This window comes from Musa acuminata, chromosome BXJ1-6, assembly GCF_036884655.1.
Source record: "Musa acuminata AAA Group cultivar baxijiao chromosome BXJ1-6, Cavendish_Baxijiao_AAA, whole genome shotgun sequence".
Taxonomy (NCBI): domain Eukaryota; kingdom Viridiplantae; phylum Streptophyta; class Magnoliopsida; order Zingiberales; family Musaceae; genus Musa; species Musa acuminata.
The window spans coordinates 15,015,099-15,034,138 of NC_088332.1; the positions used below are offsets into that span (position 1 = coordinate 15,015,099).

The 19,040-nt window shown below is 38.4% G+C and overlaps 3 protein-coding genes across 3 annotated transcripts; 1 reads left to right on the plus strand and 2 right to left on the minus strand.

The window, feature by feature from the left end:
- Nucleotides 1-265: 265 nt before the first annotated feature.
- Nucleotides 266-9,602, plus strand: LOC135676471 (guanosine nucleotide diphosphate dissociation inhibitor 2-like). The gene is made up of 13 exons (XM_065187680.1): nucleotides 266-485; nucleotides 2,676-2,738; nucleotides 3,144-3,227; nucleotides 5,083-5,190; nucleotides 5,303-5,475; nucleotides 6,168-6,279; nucleotides 7,241-7,321; nucleotides 7,392-7,454; nucleotides 7,595-7,696; nucleotides 7,859-7,983; nucleotides 8,109-8,319; nucleotides 8,406-8,480; nucleotides 9,293-9,602. Exons 1-13 carry the CDS (start codon nucleotides 399-401, stop codon nucleotides 9,341-9,343), a joined length of 1,335 nt encoding a protein of 444 aa, XP_065043752.1. The 5' UTR covers nucleotides 266-398; the 3' UTR covers nucleotides 9,344-9,602.
- Nucleotides 9,603-10,757: 1,155 nt separating this feature from the next.
- LOC135676472 (fructokinase-2-like) lies at nucleotides 10,758-15,802 on the minus strand. The gene is made up of 5 exons (XM_065187682.1): nucleotides 15,554-15,802; nucleotides 12,193-12,603; nucleotides 11,369-11,503; nucleotides 11,106-11,222; nucleotides 10,758-11,031 (listed from the first exon to the last, which is right to left on the minus strand). The coding sequence occupies exons 1-5, from the start codon at nucleotides 15,743-15,745 to the stop codon at nucleotides 10,900-10,902; spliced, it is 987 nt and encodes a 328-aa protein (XP_065043754.1). The 5' UTR covers nucleotides 15,746-15,802; the 3' UTR covers nucleotides 10,758-10,899.
- Nucleotides 15,803-16,531: 729 nt separating this feature from the next.
- LOC135676473 (peroxidase 47-like) lies at nucleotides 16,532-17,882 on the minus strand. Its single transcript, XM_065187683.1, has 4 exons — nucleotides 17,635-17,882; nucleotides 17,354-17,542; nucleotides 17,117-17,279; nucleotides 16,532-17,039 (listed from the first exon to the last, which is right to left on the minus strand). The coding sequence occupies exons 1-4, from the start codon at nucleotides 17,836-17,838 to the stop codon at nucleotides 16,642-16,644; spliced, it is 954 nt and encodes a 317-aa protein (XP_065043755.1). The 5' UTR covers nucleotides 17,839-17,882; the 3' UTR covers nucleotides 16,532-16,641.
- Between the last annotated feature and the right edge of the window lie 1,158 nt (nucleotides 17,883-19,040).

A 19,040-nucleotide genomic window follows, 5' to 3' on the forward strand; every position in this document is an offset into this window, starting at 1 on the left:
TTATAATTAATTATATATATATATATAAAATTAAAAATATAATAATTATCAAATATAATATTTCATGTAAGTAAAAAAGAAAACTCACATAGATAAAAAAAAAAAAACGAATATCTGAGGTACCATTCCGTAAAAAAATATACTGATATTTAGAGTGTGGATAAATTTTAATTATTTAAAGGGGGATTATGTCCGACATTATTTGTCCTAAGAAAAATTGTTTCTATTAAATATATAAAAATCTACTCCTCTCCGGGGTAGACTTCCTCCTCGAGGAAGGCATATTTCCCTGTGTTCTCGTATTGTTGTCTCCTTCCTTTTCCCTTTTATCCCCCCTTCAATCTCTCGCAGATAGATCTCCAGCCCTCGCCCTACCTCGGTGGTATCCCGTTCTCGCCATGGATGAGGAGTACGACGTGATCGTCCTGGGGACCGGGCTGAAGGAGTGCATCCTCAGTGGCCTCCTCTCAGTCGACGGCCTCAAGGTCTCCTCTTGACCCGCCCTTCTCCTGATCTCATTTGGATTTTCGGCTGGCTGGGATCCCGTTTCTTCGATCTTGTTTTCTTGGTCTCGACCTGCGTTTCCTATTCTGGAATCTGTTTTATTTTTTTGGTCTTTTCTGCATATAGGTTGGTGATTCTTTCTGCATGTTATTTGTTGCTTCGTTAAGTAGCTGAACTGACCGAAAGGTTGGATCTTGATGTGTTCCGCTGAGTGCGATGCTTCGAACTTTGGTCTGGACTATATGTTGCTTCTTTGACTTTATTGTTTAAGTGTGATTTTTTGTCTCCTCATCTCATTTGTTCACGGGGGTTTCACTCGATCGTCCGATATCGATGCTGCCGACGCCTATCGGTTGGCTAGACTCCGTTTCTGTGATCAAATTTTGTTCTTCGGTTTCTTGTTTTCTTGGTCTCGACCTGCGTTTCAGATTCTATAATATGTTCTTTTATACTCTTTTCCGCATGTGGGTTGGTGCTTCTTTCTGCTTATTCTGTTGTTGTTTCGTTAAGTCGCAGAAATGACTTTGGAAGGGTGAATTCTGATGTGTACTGCCGAGTGCCCTGCTTCTAATTTTGATGTCAAGTACACGTTGTTTCTTTGTCTTTATTGTTGAAGTGGGATTATTGTCGCCTGATCTCATTTGTTCTTAAGGGTTTCACTTGATCGTCCAATTTCAATGCCACTCACGCCCATCAGCAGGCTAGTATCCTGTTTCTGAGATCAAGATTCGTTCTTGGATTTCGATGCTACGGAGCAAGCTTACTTTTATGCGAAGGATTGCCCTCTTGACAAATGATTGTATTTACTTCCTGTTTGTTGAATAAAGTCATGTGTTTGAAATGAAAAAGATGGACTGACAAATAGTTATACATCGTAAACAACTAGCAGAGTCAGGTGACACATAATGGGTTCGACCCACAATCTAATAGCTTAAGCATTTGAGTTGTATTGGTGTTCAATCTCGTATGTGTTAGTTTTGACCAATTCCACTAGGGCTCAAAATCTTAAAAAACATTCTAACATAGTGACATAGCCAAATGAACAAAAAATTGATCTGAATGAAACAAAAATTGAAGAAAGTGAGTGAGGTTAAGTCGGATTGATCAAGTGAACCAGATGGGTAGGTAACTTAAGTCAAGATGTGGTTTGATTGAGCAAAGACGAGTCACATCGCAATAGCTGAATGAGATGGAAATTGTAGAAAGTGACTGAAGCTAAGTTAGGTTGATCGAGTGATCCTTAAGGGTTAGATAGCCCATGTCTAACTGTGTCTAGGCTGAAAAAAGATGAGTTGTGCCACAACAGCTGAATGAGTCGAAAATTATAGAAAGTGACTGAAGCTAAGTTAGGCTGATCAAGTGAGCCAGATGGATTAGATAACCCATGTCAAGCTGTGGCTTGATTGAGTAAAGATGAGGCATATCGTAACGGTCAACATAGATGAGTAAATCACTTCATAGTGCTCAAAATATATGAATGAGTATGAACCCTTGAGAGCAAGAGAAAGGCAAAGGTAAACAAGCCACAAATGAAAGGGAAGATGTTGAAAATATTCATGGACATGGAATGAAAAAGAAATGGACTAAGAATGATCCCATTTTGTTAAGGATTGGAAGAGTCATGTGACATATGATAGGCTTGGCCCACAACTAAGTACGTTAGTTTTTGGATTGCAGTGGTGTCTAATCTCAAGTAAGTTAGCCCTGACCATTTCGACTAGATCTTGAATTCTTAAAAGAAATTTTGAATAATGTTTTCATCAAACATATGAACTACTAAGAAAACTAATTGGAGTTTTAATGAAATTGTTATAATTAGTGCTCAACTCACTTAAATGTCACTGGAAATCCTTGTTACTTTGATTATGTGTCGATCTGAGCAATATCATAAACCACTTTCCAAAATTCTTTTCGTACTGGTTATTGGGAAATCCATTGTCATATGTTTTGGAATTACCCTGCTGATTGTAGACAGTGTTATTCACAGAGAGATTTGAGATAATACTAGGCATAGCTTTTGATAAAAATGTTATGTTTGTAAATTTTGTATGGTAAAAATGTGTAGATCTTCTGCTGAGAAATCATGATATGCTTTTAAATTCTCATTGTTTTTTTTTTGTTAGCATCATTTTATTATTTTCTGAAACAAATTTACTCGCATCTGTTAACAGGTCCTACATATGGATAGAAACGAATATTATGGAGGAGAGTCAACATCACTTAATCTCATCCAGGCATGAATCTGAAACTCATTACATTCAATGCTTTAGATCATAAACCTGTCCAACATTTGGACCTGCTTGAATATGTCACTGTCATTGTTTCTCAAATCCTCTCATTCATCTTATGTACCTTTGCTAGATAGAAAGCTTTAGTTGATAAAAGAGAAGTCATTTCACCTTTAGATGAAAACAAATGATGATTTTCAGATCTTTTAAAGTAGAAAAAGATAGCTATTATTTGGTGTTGTTTTTGTATCCAAAAATCATGAAGAAAAGGAGATTGAATGTATTTTGTGATCGGTGTCTAATACCCTTTTTTTATTTTCATTCTAGAGTTGTATTTGCAATGAGAAATAATAGGGTATTAGATATCTTACATTTTCCGGGTAATTAATAAATTGTTATATTCTTTCGTAGCTCTGGAAAAGGTTCAGAGGTAGTGATAAACCTCCAGCACAACTTGGACCTAGCAGAGATTACAATGTCGACATGATTCCAAAGGTTTGTTCCTCTGTTCGTTTCCTAAGCTTTGGTGTTACAATCACAACAGAGATTAGCATTGTTTTTGTATGAAATAAAAGAATAAAGAAAAGGTGGTACAATGTATGAAATTCATGCCATTGCAAAGTTCGAGGGACAATGTATGCATCTTTACCCCTGTTTGCAGGGAGGCTTTTTTTTTTTTTGTCTTTTTCCACTTTAACCCTGCTTGTGAAGGGAGCAACCTAACCATGATGCCAAAGCTTCCCCTCTATATCTTGTTTATAACACGTTTGATTAAATATTACTGATTGTCTCCGAAGGGACTGATATTCATAATCATTCAACAAGGAAAAATCAACTTTTGCTTTTACATATATACACATACACATTATGCCTTAGTTCTTACCTTATGTTGTTTCCTATACAATTTTTGGTTCATCAGTAGAATAACCTGGACTATGATATGAAATGAGATGAAGGCTAAGGTATTGGTTTTTGAACTTAAGCACTTGCAAACTTTCTTTCACACGTTGAATGCCCTTTAAGAGCATCCTTACAGAAGTACCAATCTGAAGTGGCAAAATATTAGATGGTTAATATGATAGAAGAACATTTATGACAGCAAACACTTTATTATGGCTAGTTCGGATGATGTTGCTGCTGGTTGTAGAAGAAACACGAAAATTTAAGAGATAATGTTATATCACAAAATAAGGAAACAAGCAAGAGTGTAAGTGTAAGCTCAACCTGATCCAACGTGTGGGATCTGCCAATATAATGGGGGTTCTTTTTCATCATGTAGACACATTATTAGTGCTTCTGGGATCAACTAGTTCTAATCATTTAAGTTTTTTCATTTCCATTTATTAAAGAACATCATCATGATAAAAGGACAGAATAACTGCTTAAATAATGAAATTTAGTTTTTACTTTGAGCTGTACTTTATATCACATAGTTTGGATAAATTGTCTAAATTCCATGATAAATAGCAGCAATGCAGCGCCTGCTGTTTTGTCTCACCCCCACAATAAAAGGAAAAAAAAAGCATAAGACATTTTCTGAATGCATGTCATGTGCATCAGTGGTACCAAGGAACAAATCCAGTTATGCAGCAACAAAATGTTCACAGACAAAGGTTGATTCAAAGATGCAAAGGCAAAAGCAGACTTTAGGTGCAGAAATGGCTGCTTATAAAACTTGAAGTATAGGGAAAGTAAATCTGTGGAGCATGGTAGAAACTTGAAGTAAGTTTTAGTCAATAGGATTTGCGTTATCCAAAAACATCTCTACTTGAGGAAAGGTTATATGCATTGACCCTTCCCAAACTATGCATTGATGCAAACCTACTGCACTCGGCCATCTGTTAGAAGTTTTCCCTGAAAAAGAAACATTGGTGGAGTACAATTCGTATGACAAATCTTAACAAATGTTGAAAGGTTTGCATTACACAAATATGGCTCAGCATTTAAGATGCTTGAACTGTTGTTCAAGGGTATTTTTATATCACATAGTATGGGTTGCTATAGCTTCTAATATGTTACGGCCAAGAACAATATAAAATTTGTAAATAGAAGCCTCTGACTATCATCCATGCACGAAGCGTGTCTAAATATATCTTATTTTTTGGTCTTTATCTCTGCTGGTGATTTTCCTTTTATTTCATATATTAGATAGTAGACCATATGTACTAGAGCCTTACTTTCACTAATTAAAATTTTAACCAAATTTTGAACTCTTAAGGAATGTTTTATTATTTGATGGAATTATTTGATAAAGACAATGAAATCATTTTTGGTGCTCAAACTATTTTATTGATCCATGCATGTTTTTATTGTTGTTGATCTTGTAACCTATTAATCTTTATGTGGCTAGTTTATGATGGCTAATGGTACTTTGGTACGCACACTTATACATACTGATGTCACAAAGTATCTGTCTTTCAAAGCTGTGGATGGGAGCTATGTCTTTAATAAGGGAAAGGTATCACTCGTCTTTTTCCTTTCTGCTGTCATCATTATGTTGTAATTTCACATTTGTTGGCTTCTGAAGAAGCTTACATCCAACATCTGCTGCTCCTTTGTGATTGGAACAGATCCACAAGGTTCCTGCCACTGATATGGAGGCATTGAAATCTCCATTGATGGGGTTGTTTGAGAAGCGGCGAGCTCGAAAATTCTTCATTTACGTCCAAAATTATGATGAAAGTGATCCAAAAACGCATGAAGGATTGGACCTTACAAGAGTGACGACAAAAGAATTTATCTCGTGGGTATTCTCTTATGGTTTATTGCATTTTTTATTCCATTGGTAGGAAATTCTTTTCATCGCAAACACATCCTACATCACAAGTGCAGGAGATGTTGAAAAGAAGGGGTAATCTAACAATGAGAATACTCTCTTAATCCAGTAACATTGTTTGATCAACAAATCAAATAAAAATCATGCAAGATGTGGGGAATCAATGGAAAAGAAATAAGATTTCTAGGTCGAGAACTCCTTATGGCAATGCTAATACCCTTTCATGTGGCCACACTCTCTTCAACATACGAGAAAGATTTAGAAGAGAGTGGTTTGCTAGGGAATTTATAGAGGGTATAGCTGACTCCTACACTGGATCAAAAATCCTAAAATAACTAAATTAGAATTCAATCAATCAAGAGTCCAATTCTAAATTAAATAGAACCCTTTCCATATTTTACATTATGGTTATTATCAATAAATGGACATTTGGCTATAACATTCTCTGTCTTGCAATAAATCTATATTTTTTTTTCTGGATCATGGTTTTTTATTCATTGTTAAAAATTATTGCTTCAGTGCCTTGTTCCAGAGGTCCATTATTTGATTATTAGGTCTGTTTTATTATAAAACATCTACTCAATTATCTGTTTCTATCACAACAATCTTCCTAGTCCTTCCACTAGCAATTAACTATGAAAATTTTTTTTGTTGGTCAGAAAATATGGTTTGGATGATAACACTGTTGATTTTATTGGCCATGCCTTGGCTCTTCATCGAGATGATTGGTATCTAAATGAGCCTGCACTTGATACTGTGAAAAGGATTAAGGTAAATGCTGCTTGTGATGGACTTTTTTAAAAATTCTTTAGAAGTTAAATACTGACCTCTATTTGGGCAACTTCTAGTAAACAGTGTGTTCAATTTTTATTTCTGAACAGTAAAAATTACTATTTTATGAATTAATAAATGGATTACAAATTATCCGTATTCAATCTTCCACAAAAACTCTATGCTATATATCTTGAATCTCTTCATCATTCAGATTCAACACAAACCAATAACCAGAAGGTTTTTCATGCTTGTTTATTCTGACTTACAGAGACCACTCTTCGAGGGTTTTGCAGCTGTTAATTTGTGCTTCTTTAACACAATCAACGTTTTCTTGTCAGTTTCATCTTTGCTGGCCTTCCCATCTACTATGTGCATGTATCTGTCATGTTATTGCTAGGTACACTGTAGTCTTGTTCTGTATCAGATTTGGAAGTACTGAGTTGGTTCATAGGGCAGACTCAACAAATAGTGTCAGAATGGATCTAGTATTGGACATGGTAAGGGACACAAGTAAAAGAGGATACATGTGGATGAGGCTGGAGGTACATATGGAGCCACCATTGGGTCGAGCCTCGAATGCATTAGTTTGATTCTGGGTTATATTAAGATCTTGATGAGGACATCAAGTCTTAGATTGGGGAGATTGTGATCTGATAGTTTAGTCCCACATTGAATTAAAGAGGAGAATTAAGCAAGTCTATAGGGTTAGATGTGTTGGTTAACTTGGGATTAAGTAGTTTGGACCACATAGTTCGAAGTTTATCAAATTGATGAGTTAGTCATCTCAGGTCAGGTCAGGTCAGGTCAAGACAATTCCATATCAATGCGTGTGTGCTTCTTTATCATTGTTCTTGTATATAAGCAAGAACTGCTAATTATCATTCATAAACTCACTTGGTTTTTTATTTTTTCGTTGTGGCATGCTGCTAAAACTAATGTTGGTTTCTATATGTAACAGTTATATGAAGAATCTTTAGCTCGTTTCCAAGGAGGCTCACCATACATATACCCTTTGTATGGATTAGGGGAGTTACCACAGGTTAGTCATTCACTTTCTTAGACATTGAGAAAATATTTTTCTGATTCTCGAGTTTTTGCTGGAATTACAGGCTTTTGCGCGCCTTAGTGCTGTTTATGGTGGGACATACATGTTGAATAAACTAGAATGCAAGGTAGCCATTTGCATCACTGCATGCTTTTCATTGTGTTAAAGATTATGGAAGCAGAAAACAACCAGACTGTCATATTTATTGATGTAGTATTACCATAGTTTCATGCTTTATCATAGCTAACATTCCTCAACCTTGTCCAGGTCGAATTTGATATGGAAGGAAAAGCTTGTGGTGTGACATCTGAAGGAGAAACAGCTCGATGCAAGAAAGTTGTTTGTGACCCTTCGTACCTACCAAACAAGGTAAGGTTCCATTATTTTCACATTGAAATGGAATTGTTCTATATTTGATGGTAAATTTAACAGGACTGTACTGTGTGCAAGGAACTGCTGCTTGAATGAATATTTGCTGCTGATAAGATTTCCAAAGTTCAATAACATCTTTACTAAACTTTCAATGGATAGGTTAGGAAGGTGGGAAAGGTTGCAAGGGCGATTGCCATTATGAGCCATCCGATCCCAAATACCGATGAGTCTCATTCAGCACAGGTTATATTGCCACAGAAGCAACTTGGACGCAAGTCTGACATGTATGTTATCTAGAAGCATATCATTTTTTACATCATATGCAGAGAATTCTTTTTGGTCTTCTTTTTTTTTTCTTTTTGTTCAAGGTGTATTGTGTTTCTTCATTCCATATCTTGTGGTTCAACAGGTATCTATTTTGTTGTTCTTACTCGCATAACGTTGCCCCCAAAGGGAAGTTTATCGCCTTTGTCTCAACAGAAGCTGAGACTGATAGGCCAGAAGTGGAACTAAAGCCTGGGATTGATCTTCTTGGGCCTGTGGATGAGCTATTTTTTGAGACTTATGACATATATGAGCCTGTCAACGAACCCTCGCTGGATAATTGCTTCATCTCAACTGTAAGCGTCGAAGATGCATTCTTAGTTACCTCATAGTGTTTCTCAACTCAAATTGGCCACCTTTTAACATAGTCCAATATTTGCAGAGTTATGATGCTACAACCCATTTTGAGTCAACCGTCATGGACGTGCTGTCCATGTATACCATGATCACTGGAAAGGTAATGGTTTTGTATTGTTCTATTTATTTCAGTTTCTGAGCATGGTCTTTGTCTTTATGTGATATTAATGCTTTGGTACCCAGTTGACAGTTGCTAGTATTAATCTCCTTGAAGGCATGTTGATGTTAGCCTGATGATGTATAGTGTAAGCCTCGGTATCACAAACTGGCCAAACAGGTCATGCTTGAAGCCCTAATCCAATGGGAGTAACCATGTTTCCTATTCAATGATGGCTTCATTAATCATGCCTAGCATGATCACTTACACCATCACCTTAAAAAATGCTGCTGTCTGTGTGATGATGCTCATTGTGCATATCATGCAATGTGACGCCATGCCAACACATATCATGCACACTACACGGTACTTGACCATGGTTTGACAAGTGATTACAGTATCCTCCAAACCTGCGGCTGGCATAAGCTGTGCAGGAAACCCCAACCTTTCGCTCTATTGCCACATTAACCGTGTTTGTTGTTTGAAATCCAGTGACATTAAAAGAAGGCGTTGGCATGACTGAACAATGACAGCACCCACAGTTTCCCACAGTTTTCAAGCTGCTTTGCAACTATTATTTATATCTCTGGATTTTTCTTGGCCAGATATCTACTCGGATTTTAAATCAAATGCTCTGGCCTTCTTGTTCTCACCCTTCAGCTCGATATCTAGAAATTTTCTTGATGTTATGTAGCTCCTGTGGAGTGCTCAGTGTTGCTTTCATATTTCATAATTTTGAAGTCTAATCTTAAGTCGTCATGGATATATTTTGTGATTGTGCCGAACTAGTTCTTACAGCCTTTTTTTCATTGCAGACTCTTGATCTCAGCGTGGATCTAAGTGCTGCTAGTGCTGCTGAAGAATGACAATCGCAGCTCATCCATGATAATCTTTCTCGATTGAGCTGTGTTATTTCCATCAGATGACTGTCATGCTGCACCATTCCGATCGAAGCTGGGTTGCTTTATCATAGTTGATGTGGAAATGCTACTCGAGTAATTTTTTCTAAAACCTACTAGAAACACGACTCATCTACAACTTCTACTCTATTGGAGTACTGTATTGTCATACAAGGGCAAGAACATGATTTAAGGGATAATTCAAGTTGCTTGTTTCGGTTTTAAAGACCTTGTGGAAGTGTCATGTTTTTAGCTCTCTGGTTGTCTCTTTTTCTCGTTTCAGGAGTGATGTGTTCTATCATGAGACCTACACATATATTGTATTTGAAGTCACATCAGATCACTTGTCTCTCAGGCTTAGCATCTCTGTTGCAACCTATCATCTAAATTGATGTAAGCAAGCAACGTCAGGTAATGCTTCCTGCAAATAGTAGCATACTTTCACCATGTACTGAAACATGAACCATCCTTTGCAAGCAAGCGAAATAAATGCTAAGCAATCTTTCATGCATTACGCTCCTAAATCCAATCTCACATCTTGAAGTGGCTAAAGATACAGATTGATTCAGGACTTGGTATATGCATTATTATTAATTTAAGAATCATTCGGACTCAATAAACTAATAGTCTATTATTTCATGGGGTCAAATCATGATAAATGATATTAGAACCAGTGTTTGTCATATCGAATCGTACCGTCCGATACGGGCGGTACGTACCGGTCCGACAGGCCAGCGGTACGTGGATCGTCCGGTACCGGTCCGCACTGTAGCAGTGCTACAGTGCTCGGTACACTTGGGTGTACCGCTCAATACACTTGGGTGTACCGCTCGGTACACCGTACTGTACCGGTACCGAGCCCAGATCGAAATATCGGTACGGTACGATATTGCGAACCTTGATTAGAACTAATCTAATAATTAATCATGATGAAAGACTCGAATAAAAAAGATTTTTATCCATAAAATAAAACAAGTTTATTCGTATATAAAAAATAGATAAAGATTTGAACTGACGTATTATAGAATAAATATTTTTTATTGGTGATTCAGGTTCAATAAGTTATTGCAGATACTGTATTCACCCACTGAACACTGAAGAAACTTAACAATCATTTTCTGTGGTTTCATGGAATGATATGACTATATTTTCATGAATCAATTAGAAGTGGACTCAGTTATTTTAGCTTAATGCATGCTTGAAACACAGAAAACTCTTTCCATCTCAGCTCAATCTGTCATGACAGATTCATAAACCTTCAAGATGATTTCTCTCAGTAGTCATTTCAGTATGTCTTTTTAGTGTGAGTTGTTAAGAGCATTGTGCAGTGCCAGGCACTAAAAGAAGCCTTGTGGTCTAAAAGCATATAGTCATCCAAATATAGAGAACTATTAACACTGATCTTACCAGTGCTTTATTTGTGCTTTGAAAGAGAAAGTTTGTCATGTAGAGATGAGATTCATGACCGCTACATATCACCAACTCGTAGAATTTTCTCTATAACATAAACCTGGTTTATTCATTCATTTCCCCTTGGCAACAAGTTCTGTGGCCGCTGGCATGGTTGGAAGGGCTGGAATTGCTCCTTTCCGGGTTGTGCAGATTGCTCCGCTAGCGTTCGCTACTTTGAGTGCCTCCCTCAGCTTCCCCTCATTCTAGAGAGAGAGAGTGCATACAGTTCAAAATTAGGCTAGACTGAGAGTAGCTAAGAGGGTCCAGAGGAAGAAACCTGGAAGAGAGAGGTGTCATTGGCAATGGAGTTCAGAAGAGCACCAAGAAAAGCATCCCCAGCACCAGTAGTATCCACTGTGTTGACTCTATATCCTGGTACCCGTCCCTTGAAATCCTAAATGCTCACAAAAAATTTTTGTATGAGACAAACATCATGTTTGATTCATTCATTGCATGCTTGATTCATTCGTTTCAACTAGTACAAGACCAAAAAGAAAGCTGATGCAATGTTCCAAGAAGCGGGTTTGAAAGAAAGCATACCTTAGTGAAATATCTGCATCCCTTCTCCCCATCAGTGACAACCATCAGCTTTAACCCGTCAGACCACAGTGACATTACAACTTCCTCACTCTGCGGATCATCTTGTGTTAGAAAAGCCACCTCTTCGTCACTAATCTGCCATAATCCATCCATTCGTTAATCTAAATAGCCAGACAGAGAATTGATATTTGAGTTCTACTACTCTAAGGTGAAAGATATTCATAGTTTCATTTTACCACTATTAATATATGTTAACTACTAATTCACTATCGATATATGTTATTATATGTCATGGAAACAGCCTCTTCAAATATTTAAAAGTAAGGCTGCGTATATTGACCCTCTCCAAACTCTGTATTGACGGAAGCCTCGTGCATTGGATACACTCTTTTTATTAATTTAGATGCTTAGGAGTGTCCATAAGTAACCTATTTAAGCAGGATCAAAGTACTTGTTAATCGAGTTTGGAGACAAATACAATAAAAGCTTACAAACTCTCTACTTATTGTCATTTATCATCAATATAAGGATGGCAACAATAACTTCAAGTACCTGCACCTGCCTGATCTACGTAAATCTGATTACTATACTTGTTAATGCAGATAAGAAAATAGTTATCTGTGCCAGGTTTTAGATGAATTTGGACAACCAGGTAGAGTTAAATTTCTGTCTATTCTACTGTTTTTATTCTTATTACTGCAAGGAATTTAGGTTGGGGGCTGATCCTCTTACATATCTAACTATATAGCTGAGCTGATATATAATGTGTGTTTAGACTTGTATAGATCAAACCTTTGTAGATTTTTCTCACATACTGTAACTACCTTGATGAAGTCAGCTTCAGTCCAGATGCTCCTGATGCCAGCACGAGCAGCCTCCTCCGATGGCCACAGAGGAAGCCTTGCATTGGGGTCATAAGATAGCAGGGCACCAGCTTCTTTGGCAGCACGCATGGCAGCAAGATGTGCAGATCGGCAGGGCTCAGATATGAGACTTATGGAGCCGTAGTGGAATATCTTGGCACGTTTGATGAGGGAAAGGTTCAGCTCTGATTCAGTCAGGAGCATATCTGCACTGGGGTTGCGGTAAAACATGAACTCTCGCTCGCCATTCCTCTTGAGGGTGACGAAGGCTAGAGCGGTACGCGCATGAGGATCGAACAGCACACCATCGATATCCACCCCGTTCTCCTCTAGTATGTCGACAAGCATGTGCCCAAACTCATCATCACCAAACTGCGACAGTAAGCATCTCAGTTGACTATAATGTTTATGCATACTTTGAACATTTAGAATTGGAAATACTTCAATTTCTATATGGAATAAAATTTGCGATGAATAATACAGATAACTGATGTTTCTCTAGTACAAACAACTCAGAGGAAGCTTCGATGAGAAGTAAATTCTTCCCTCGAAAAATGGATTCTGCTTCTTCATTTCATTTTATTTTCACTACAATATTCAGTAATTATCACCATTGAAGAAGGTTGGACTAATCTATTTATGTTGCTTTTGTTTCTCAACTTCTCTTGAGTACACACAAGTTTGTATCATCAACTATAGTTGTGATAGTTATAGCAGTTTGGAAGGGGATTAGTGAAGCATTTTTGCTTCATGGCATATTTAGACCTAAATTATTGCCGGTCATCTGCAAAAGATTTTATCTGAGTGCTAGCTGACTAGAGATGGGTGACACAAAGGGATCTATTTCTAATACCAATGATTTAGAGCATTGGAAAAGAGAAGGAAAGAATCTATTTCATTCTAATATGATAAGAAATACTACTGCTACTCTCTTGATCAGCTATGGGGAATCAGATTCAGTGGTTTTGACAGATTTATGGAACTTCTAAAAGATGATACTGAAATATAGCAATAGTGTAAAGATCAGGAATCTTTTCTTTCCTTGTTCCAGCTTCTCTTGTTATTCCTTTTTATCTTTTTCTTTTTCTTTTGTATGATTATCCGAATTTTCCAAGGGAAGACTAAGAAGCATTCTCTCTAGTTTTTCTTTTAAATTCGAAAACTAGGGAAATGATCAAAATACATAGAGCACATATCTGATTAGTCCTGAAGACTATACAATAAAGTCAAAGAAGAATATGAATCTTGTGCTTACACAACAAAAAATTGAAGGAATGTTTACCAGAAGTTTATTCATAGCTGAAAAAAAAAGAGAATAAAATGGAATAGTACAAAACCTTGGTTTGACTCAGGTTAAGAAAGAATATGTACCTTGCGTTCATGCTACTAAAAATTAAGGAATGTTTACCATAAGTTCACATCCGAAAAAAAAAAGAATAAACTAGAATAGTTCAAAACCGTAGTTTGACTCAGGTTAAGGAAGAATATGAATCTTGCATTCATGCTACTAAAAATTAAGGAATGTTTATTAGAAGTTCATATCTGTAAAAAAATAAGAGAATAAACTGGAATAGTTCGAAGCCTTAATTTGACTCGGGTTTTAGCCGGGTGAGAACTCAATTGAATTTCAATAACTCATGAACTTCCAAACACAACAAAAAAACAATATAAGAAATAAAAATTATCAAACATAAAGTTGATGCGAATAAACAACTGGAGATGGGATCTGACTCTGCATAGCAAGGAAAATTGAATGCTGCAGTTTGATGCTATAGTGTGATATTTCTTTAACAAAGAGGAATAATATTCCCATTCACCTCATAAGAATTGAAATGAATACAAAGCCCAAGAGAAAAAAAGAAACAACAAAGTGAAAAGGCCTGTTAAAATTAAACTGTCTCATCAGCAACAAAGACTACAGCAAAAAGAAAAGAAAATGGAGGCTTCTTTTGAAGGTCCAGTTACTGATCAATGGTCTAACATCATTTACTCGGAACTGACACAGGAATCAATATTGATCATAAGTCATTCAAGATTACATGTACACAAAAAGAACAGAGAAAAATCTATATTTGAAATCTCATTGTCACGGAGCTAAGGCATAAAAACTGATCATTGTGACTTTAATTTGTTTGCAGTGCTGACTGTCGTAAAACCTATGCTCAGACAGAAGTTGCTTCAAATAAAGAAAAACTGAAAACAAATTGTTCCACATTTGTTCCGGTAGAACTGAAGAATCACATTTACTTGTTTATTCACGTTTGCAGAATGGGGAAGGGAAAGGAAAATGATTACATCTTCATACAATTATCGGTGTTTGTAGAATTCAAATAATTCTACAATTATCTTCTTACAATTATTTGCAAAAAAGGGAAGGGAAAGGAAAGAATACAGTAAAAAGAAAAGAAAAAGATCATCTCATATTCTCAAATCGTAAAGTAGGAAAAAGAGAATAAGGATGCCAAACCTTTTCCCTTTTGAAGTTTCTTTACCATCATTCAAACATACCACCTAAGGTTTTTGCAAATTATTCTATCAAATCCTGCAACTTTGTTGGCAATTTGAGTAGAGGCTTCCAAACTCAAAATATCGAAGTATAGTCGAGTTGAGCACCAACTGATTATTATGTAAAAGCTTCTCAACCATTAGCTTGTATCAAGTTATATCATAAGACTTTTATCAGATCTCATGTCAACATGAATTTTTATTGATTTATAAAACAAAAAGACTCAATCATGTAGCTTATATCGAATAGTTGCTTGTCACCACAATATTAAACTTTTGTTAGGCAATCACAAGACACCATAACAAAGAGAGAACATCAACTAATGGCTATTATATGGACACCAAACTTATAGCTACAAAGGAAGGGGAAAAGAGAGATTCAAATTTAGTGTTATAAGGAATCACTCACACATGTAGTTCAATTCCATAGACTCTGCTCAACATGTGATGCAATGTTGCTAATATTAATGGTTTCATTAGAAAAATGACTCCTTTATCTTGTAAGCATTTCTTTTATGTTTAACTGATTTAAGCAGCACTGGCCCAAAAACAAAAAAAGCATCAGTAGAAAGTTTTCCTCATTTCTTTCATGAAGTATATTTCTTTCATTCATTAAGAAGAATGACTTCTTTGAAGTTCTTTGATCTCGTAAAATAGATGAAAGAAAAACAAGGGCAAACGGCACAAGGAAAACAGAGAACAGAGGGTTCATTCGGCCGTCCGATCAAGATCGGAGGATCCAGCAGCAGCTTCGAGAGGTGACGATTGGAGGTGGCAATAGGCTTATACTCTTCTACACCGGACTGTGGTAGTTTACCTTTCCAACAAAGGCGGAGCGGCCGCCGAGCCTGGCCACGGCGACGGCGACGTTGGCCGGAGCTCCGCCGGGTGCCTTCAGGAAGCCCGGCGACTCCGCCAGAGACACCCCCGCCACGTCCGGCACGAAGTCGATCAGCATCTCCCCGAACGACACCACCAGCCCCGCCTCCCCTCCTGCCTTCTCACCCATCACCACCACAGCCTCTTTCTCCCACGAGACTAAGCTAAAGCTATCGAATATCTCCAACGAAGATAGAGAAGAAAGGTGGACATGGGCTTTTATAGAGAGAGCAAGACGCAAAGTCGAGAAATCTAATCATGAGAGTCGATAGTTCTTGCTTACGGTCTTAGTTGAGCATGAAATTATCCAAAAGAATACCCTTGAATTATCTTGATGTCATTCCTGCATTCCGTGGAATTCGACATCCATCGTTCCCTTACTATCAATATTCCAACTATAACATTCCGTGGAGTTCGAATCTTACCTCCGTTGTTTATCTATCGTCTGTAAAAACAAAATTTAGCATTTTATCAATTAGAAGAGTAGAATGATTTGTTCCAACTTCATACGCTTCATCCTTATCTGTTTGCAACTCAAAATGCTAACGCAAACACTGCAGAGCATTCGATCAGCACAGTGGCTTCCACACCACTGAGCATATATTCTTCAGCAAGAGTTATATTAGACATCGAAGCACATGGCAATACTGTTTCCATATGTAGTGAAGCACTGTAAATCAATGTTCATATCATACGTGTGAACAAGTTCTCTTCTCCTTTTTGTGTATATGGTTTGAACTATCGGTGCACTGAGCTTGTTGAACCTTCTTTTCAGCAGTGCAGGAGATGCTCTATGCCTCCCACTCCATAGCTGGAATGCTGATTCTAAAGATCCCACTTCCATATTCCATATCCATCTTCCTTGAATTTTCAGCATCCACAAATGCATGCAATTAGTGCAACAGAACAGCATGTATGATACGTAAGTCTCTATCTGTAGTATAGCTTGATGCAGATAACTTCCGCTCATACTATAGTATTCAAACACAGCTACAGCTCAAGGTTACATGAACTCATGCAGTTGCATCAGTTGACCCTGCGGCAGTGGAGCCGAACCTCTCCTTGGCTGCCCTCTTTGACATCAAGAAAGCCCATCTTGATGACGGCCTGCTGGAAGTCGAGGAAGAACATGGCCACGTTGGCGGCGTAGCCGCTGACGACGGGCCGCGTGCGAGGGTCGGTGAACAGGGTTTGGTCGGAGGAGAGCAGCCCCATGCTTCTCTGCAGCGCGTTGAAGTAGCCGGTGTCGAAGGAGTTCCTGGTCCTGTCGAACGGCACCTGCGTGTCGTCGCCGGCGCTGCACGCTCTCGACAGCGTCCTCGAGAAGCTCGAGTCCAGCGTCGGGTCGACGTCATTGGCGGAGTCGAAGTTGCTCAGCCGGTTCTTGAACGACGCACACCTCGCAACGCCCAGAGTGTGCGCACCTGGAAACGACAAGGATGGGTGGCATTTCATCGATCAGATATATGACATTATCTCAGTTGAAGACGTATGTGAATACCGGACAAAGCCACCAGCTCCCGTGCATCAAACCCATGCTGATCAAACACCTTGATGAGGGCTGTGCTGTTGAGGGTGGGGGCAGGAAGGTTGACCGTGTCTTCTATTTTGGACCTTCTCCCATCCTTTCTCCCTTTCGAGATCTCATAGAAGGGGCCACCAGCCTGAGAACCAAGAACAGTGCTGCCAGTAACAGATGGAGAAGATGAAGAGGTGGCCAAAAAATTTGCTTACATACCCAGAAAACGGCATCTCTAGCTGCCACTGCGACGATATCGGCACATGAGACGACTCCTGGACATTGATCCTCGATGGATTTCTTTGCCGTGTCTATGACCTCATAGCCACGTAAACTTAGGTTTGCAGGAGAGTCCTTCTCTGCAGTGTTATCCTCCGTGGAATCGATGAGAACGGACGCATCACATCCCTGCATGCAGCCAAAAGCAATTCACAGCTAACATACGTGTCCTTGGGGCATAATGGAGAGAACCAGTAAGATGAATCTACATGATGATTTACCTGGACGAAACAGTCATGGAAGTGCAGTCTCAGAAGCCCCGCAGCCAGAGTGGGATCCTGTCTCAGAGCTTGATTCACTGTGTTCCTCACTATTTGATCCATGAAAGGGCAGCTCATCATGTAGTAATCCATACTTAAAGCCTCTGCGCCACTGATGAGCAGCTCAATTAGCAGGAACAACACCACCACGAAGGAAGCAACCATCTTCTATGCTTTGGATCTGTTAACTCTCAAGGATCTACTGCAGGTTTTGTGAATGAACGAGCTGGGTACTTATAAGCATGTGCACACTATATGACTGAATCAAGATTATAGTATACTCCATCATCAATCGATGCAGCAGCATTCAGTGCCACGTCTAATCAAGCAACTAATAGTGTGCCAACATCGGTGCGCAATTGCATGCAAGAGTGCATGCGCACCTCATCATCACCGACCTCCACTTGTTTGCTCTCAACATGGTCCGGAAGCAATATTGCAGCTTAAGGCACTTGAGGAGAGCAGTAGTGAATAAGGAATTATAGAATGGAGCACAACTGATGTCGGAAAGCTTTCGGGAAGGAGAACATGAAGATTAGGCCTAAGTCAACAGAAGTGGCGCTAGTGCAACTGGTTCCCATGGTCAGAATTCCCCCTCCTCTCGCTGTCACTCTTCTTTCGGAAAAGATGGACACGCTTACCATGACAATGACAAGTTGGATTGGCCACAAGATGTGTGTGCCATGAAGGCCTGAGCAGAAGCTCTGAACTCACGAGGAGACAAACGATGGCATTCTTTATCAGATATCTCCTTGGTGGGAGTAGCAGACGGAAGAAATGTGCAGCACTTGTCTTCTTCAAGCTTATCGACATTTTCCAAATGTTGGAAGGATTCAAACTTGGGTAGCCGCCACACCACCACTACACAATGAGGAAGCTCGAGTGCCTTTTTGTCGGCACCTGGCCGTCGATGATGCGTCGCGGAGTTGCAGGGTGTTGATGTAGCGATTAAGATAGTGAATCAACGGAGCAGTGTTATGGGGTCTGACTAAGATGAGCAGCAGAAAGGGAGAGGCAAACTCACCTTCTCAAAACTCTTGGTGCTGCATGATGTAACTTGTGATCTATAGTGCTTTGGTCGGTCTGCAAAAGGATCGATTTTGTGTTGACTTTCCCAACCCGAAAAAAAAGAAGGTATTTGCCTTTGACAAATTGTTCAACTCGTGCACCTTAGCATATCATTCAAGCTGATTAAGATTAGCATATCGGCCAGAGATTTAAAAAATTATCTTCCACCTCTTTAATATTTCGATTTTTAATTTAAAAAAATTATACTAAAATTTGTATATTTATGAAAGTGAACAATTTAACTCCATTTATCCTAACGTCATCAGTTTTACTAACTGAAGATATAGCATATACAAAAA